At 40.9% G+C, this 5,075-nt stretch overlaps 1 protein-coding gene across 3 annotated transcripts; it reads left to right on the top strand.

The window, feature by feature from the left end:
* The first annotated feature begins 78 nt into the window (after nt 1-78).
* Nucleotides 79-4,923, top strand: LOC106516781 (interferon-induced protein 44). 3 transcript variants are annotated; one of them, XM_014007295.1, is made up of 9 exons: nt 84-195; nt 813-1,329; nt 1,772-1,823; nt 1,948-1,998; nt 2,086-2,143; nt 2,213-2,395; nt 4,166-4,337; nt 4,419-4,519; nt 4,598-4,923. In XM_014007295.1, exons 2-9 carry the CDS (start codon nt 849-851, stop codon nt 4,790-4,792), a joined length of 1,293 nt encoding a protein of 430 aa, XP_013862749.1. In that variant the 5' UTR covers nt 84-195; nt 813-848; the 3' UTR covers nt 4,793-4,923. The 3 variants fall into 3 exon arrangements, 2 of the variants coding, with proteins under 2 accessions (XP_013862749.1, XP_013862748.1); XR_001310131.1 differs by having other exon boundaries at nt 79-195; nt 1,948-2,143; nt 4,096-4,337; nt 4,598-4,690; XM_014007294.1 differs by having other exon boundaries at nt 86-195; nt 1,948-2,143; nt 2,213-2,365.
* Nucleotides 4,924-5,075: the final 152 nt, after the last annotated feature.

Genomic DNA, 5,075 nt, shown 5'->3' on the forward strand with positions numbered 1-5,075 from the left:
GTTGCGCTTAATACCAGTAGATGGCGTTAATGCGCCAATTCATTGTTTACCAAGCACAAAGACCGAAGAGGAAGAAAGGTTTGATGAAGAAGAGGAAAAAGTAGAAGAAGCGGACGGGAGGAGAACAAAAATTGAGAAAAGCATTTACAAGCTAATTCAGCCACGTGGCTGTATTCGATTTCAAAATACTTAAAGGTAAACTTGAACATTTAACCGCAATATTTGAAATTTTACATTTAGACATTAACATTTAACATTTAGTAACAGTTAGCAAAATGTAAGAACAATGAGCAAAAAAACGACAAAAAATTAGTGAAAAAATTTAAACTATGATTTTCCTCTCAGAAAGTGAGTTAAATAATGAAAATGTGTTAATGACATTTTTCAACATTTTGTTTGACATTTGGTGCCCCATAATCTGGACGGGTTCTTCTTTGTTGAAACGTTTTGCTTTTTATCCAAAAGACTTGTTCAGTCTGAGCAGTTACAGGTRAACTCCCTCTTATGAGAAGTACTTTCACAAAGTGRATTAACCTGTTTGCTGGGTGTCACCAGCAAACAGGTTAATTCAATATGTGAAAGTACTTATAAAAGGGAGTTCACCTGTAACTGCCCAGATTGAACAAGTCTTTTGGATAAAAAGCAAAACGTTTCAACAAAGAAGAACCCGTCCGGGAACCTGATTCARCCTTGTTAGATTTTTCTACATAGATTATTGAGCGTGCATCGGATCTTTTAATGTAAGTTTTCAGAGCAAACGTCCAATTTTTAAACGTGACCTTTTAACTTTATTCTATTTTTTTTCTTATAAGAGTCCAGTTATCTTGAAGTTCACATCATCAAACCAGATGTCTACTCTAAAGTCAAATCTAAGCAGGAGCCAGCAGAGAACAATCTGCTCTCAGCTGGGAACTGTCAAACTCAAGCTGCTCTACAAAGCCTCTGAACATGGCTTTACTGGAGCTGCCTTCCACCAACGATGTGACAACCACAGTCCCACTGTGTCTGTGGGCTACAACGTCTCTGGTCATGTGTTTGGAGGCTACACCGCACAACCTTTCAGTCAGACTGGACATTATGTGAACGATGACCAGGCCTTTCTTTTCACCTTCAGTGGAGATCAACTCCTCAAATATCATGTTGCTAGTGCTACACATGCAGTTAGAATGATCAGAAACTCTGGTCCTTATTTTGGGGAAGCCCTGGTTCTTGTCAATGGAAGCACACCGGTGGTCTACAGTAACCCAGGAGCTCATTACAACTTCAATGCAGCAGAAATGCATGGAAATGACCTGAACCTGACTGAGTGTGAAGTCTACAGGGTGGAAGGTAAACTTTCATTACCTACCATTCATTTATTTATGCGTTTATGAATTTCTTTACCAGCCTTTCCTTTCCTGAGTTGTGGGGACCTTTATGCTTTCTTCAGCAGTCACTGTGCAAGAGGCGGGGTAMACTCTGCACAGGTTGTAGTTTGATTAGAAACACATGGAGACACACGAGACGAACCAGTCACTCTCACTCACAGGAAAATTTAAAGTATCCAGAAAAAAAAAAAAAAACACGCAAAGGAGAACCTGCCTATTTTCACACAGAAAGGAAGACAATCCTTTGTGATRTGATAGCTCTAACCACTGTGCTTTTTTCAGCTATTAAAACGTTTTCATTTATTATAGTTATGTAATATAAACAAATGTATAAATTTCTAAAAAAAAAAAAAAAAAACAACAACAACCTGCAAACGTTACATATAATTTTTGCTCTTCAACAGCAACCACTGAACTTGAGAGGCCATGGAGGACTGTGATCTGGGACTCATATGAGTAATATGAAAATACCATTCGACAAGTTTTATTACTTTTGTTCAACTTAAATATTACACAGTGCTATTACCAAACAATGCTAGAAAAATGTGCACAATCCGACAGTTGGGTCTTGTTTATGCAGGAAGAGGACTGAGCTGATGGAGACCATCAGAACCTACAAACCCATAGCCAGGTCTGTGTCCCAGATWCGGGTTTTAATGATCGGACCAGTTGGAGCTGGAAAGTCCAGCTTCTTTAACTCCATCAACTCTGTATTCAGAGGCCACGTCACCAGCCATGCCATATCTGGCAGCTCCACCACCAGCCTCACCACACAGGTCTGTTTCTGACTGATACAGTTTTATCATCTGTGTGATGTTACTGCATCTCCCTCTATACYCCAACAGTTTAGAACTTATACTCTGAAAGATGGACGAGAACGCAAACCTCTGCCAATCATCCTGTGTGACACCATGGGATTGGAGGAAAGCAAAGGGGCGGGGCTTGACATAGATGACATCAGCAGCATCCTTACAGGGCACCTGCCTGACCTTTACCGGGTATATACACACACGTGGACAAAATTGGAGGTACTCCTCGTTTAATGAATGAGAAACCCACAATTGTTACAGAAATAACTTGAATCTGACAAGTAATAAAGAAAAAAAATCTATAAAAATGAACAAATGAAAGTCAGACATTGCTTTTAATGCATACTTCCATACTTAAACAGAATTTGTTTAAAACTCATGAAACAGGCCTGGACAGAAATGATTGTACTCCTGAAAATAATGTGACCAAAGGGTCATGTTAAATCAAGGTGTGTCCACTAATTAGCGTCACAGGTGTCTACAATCTTGTAATCAGTCAGTGGGCCTGTATATAGGGCTACAGATACTCACTGTGCCGTTTGGTGACATGGTGTGTACCACACTCAACATGGACCAGAGGAAGCGAAGGAAAGAGTTGCTTCAGGATATTAGAAAGAAAATTATAGACAAGCATGTTAAAGGTAAAGGTTATAAGACCATCTCCAAGCAGCTTGATGTTTCTGTGACAACAGTTTGACTATTCATGTGACTGTTATTCAGAAATTAAAAATCCTTGGGACGTGACCACAGGAGGAAAACTGATGACAAATCAAAGAGATGGCTAATACGAGTGGTAATAAAAGATCCCAGATAAACCTCTAAAGAGATTAAAGGTGAACTTCAAGCTCAAGGAACATCAGTGTCAGATCACACCATCCATCGTCATTTGAACCAAAGTGGACTTAATGGGAGACGACAGGAGGAAACCAAATTATAAAAAAGCCAGACTGGAATTTGCCAAACTACATGTTGACAAGCCACAAAGTTTCAGGGAGAATGTCCTATGGACAGATGAGACAAAACATTAGCTCTATGTTCATCCATCCATTTTCTGTACACGCTTATTCCTTTCAGGGTCGCACGGGTCACTGGTGCCCATACCCAGCGGTCACAGTGTGAGGGGCGGGGTTCATCCAGGTCGCAAGTCCATCACATGGCCACACAGAGAGACAAACTAGACAAACAACCATTCACTCTCTCACATAGGGACAATTTAGAGTTATCAATTAGCTTAACAGTYATGTTTTTGGTCTGTGGGAGGAAGCCAGAGTACCCGGAGAGAACCCACGCATGCATGGACAGAACATGCAAACTCTACCCAGAAAAGTCCCCAGGCCGGGATTTGAACCAGCGACCTTCTTGCTGAAGGACATCAGCTCTACCAACTGAGCCACCGTGCCGCTCTATGTTCACAGAAGGAAAAATGAAGCATGAAGGAAAGAACACTGTCCCTACTGTAAAACATGGAGGAGGCTCTGTTATGTTCTGGGGCTGCTTTGCTGCATCTGACACAGGGTGTCTTGAATCTGTGCAGGGTACAAAGAAATCTCAAGACTATCAAGGGATTCTAGAGAGAAATGTGTCAGAAAGCTTGGTCTCAGTCGCAGCTCGTGGGTCTTGCAACAGGATAATGTCTCACTAACAGTTACAGGAATCATTTGATTGCAGTGATTGTGCAACCACATATTGAGTTAAGGGAACCATCATTTCTGTCCAGGCTTGTTTTATGAGTATTTTTTTATTATTCTGTTGAAGCATGGTTGAAAAGCAATGTCTGACTTTCATTTATTTGTTTGTTTTCATAGAATTTTTCTTTATTGCTTTTGTCAGATTCTAGTTATTTCTGCAACTGTGGGTTTTCCTTTCATTAAACGAGGGGTACCAACAATTTTGACCAYGTGTATTTCATTCAACCTTAGAATATGAAATGTGGGAAAGGTTCTAGTCAACTCCAACTCTTCCCCTCTTTCTCCTCAAACATGGACACAGTTCAACCCTGCTGTTCCTCTGCATTCGGAAGCTCACAACTATCAGAAGTCTCCAGGTCTCAAGGACAAGATCCACTGTGTGGTTTATGTCATAGATGCCTGCAAGATCTCCATTATGCCCTCAAAGCTGGAGGAGAAGCTGGAAGCTATCCGCAGGAAGGTCAACCTTCTGGGTTAGAGAAGTCCTTCATTGATCTAGAAATKTCAGACTTAAAAGCCACTTGTAAAATGTTTTTTTGTCCTCATGTTTGTAGGGATTCTTCAGCTTGTTCTGCTCACTAAAGTAGACGAGGCGTGTCCTTCGGTGAAAGAGGATTTGAGGAACATCTACAAGAGTGGATACATCAAGGAAATCGTAAGAACTGTCAGACTTTGACATTAGAAACATGTTTTGACAAAAACAGCTTCAAGCCTTCTGCGCTGTTTGATCCAGACACAGGAGGTCAGCGCCAGGCTGGGTGTGCCGCAGTACTGCGTTCTTCCAGTGAAGAACTACAGCGAAGAGCTGGAGCTGGACATCAACTGTGACATCCTGCTGCTCAGCGCCGTCATTCAGATGCTTCGCTTTGCTGAAAATTACTTTGAGGAGCTCAGCGACCGAATGAGCAGCAATGAAACCAAGGATTAGGTCTGCAACTGCTGTTTTACTGACCATTCAGTCAAGCATGATAAGAGTTAAATGTTTGTAGTTATCTACTTTTAAAGTGCCTGTGACATCATTTTTTTGTAATAAAAATGAATGTATTTTTGGAAGGATAACGCTGATAACATATTGTAAAAAAGATTTCACGCCGCTGAGATGAACAGTTGTTGAATTATTTGCATGTGAAGTAACAGGAAGTGATGTCAAAGGGGAATGTCTGAATGTGACCAGAGTGTTGCTAAAATGGCTAACAACACAGACTGTAGAG

Source organism: Austrofundulus limnaeus, unplaced genomic scaffold (genome assembly GCF_001266775.1).
Source record: "Austrofundulus limnaeus strain Quisiro unplaced genomic scaffold, Austrofundulus_limnaeus-1.0 Scaffold41, whole genome shotgun sequence".
NCBI lineage: Eukaryota > Metazoa > Chordata > Actinopteri > Cyprinodontiformes > Rivulidae > Austrofundulus > Austrofundulus limnaeus.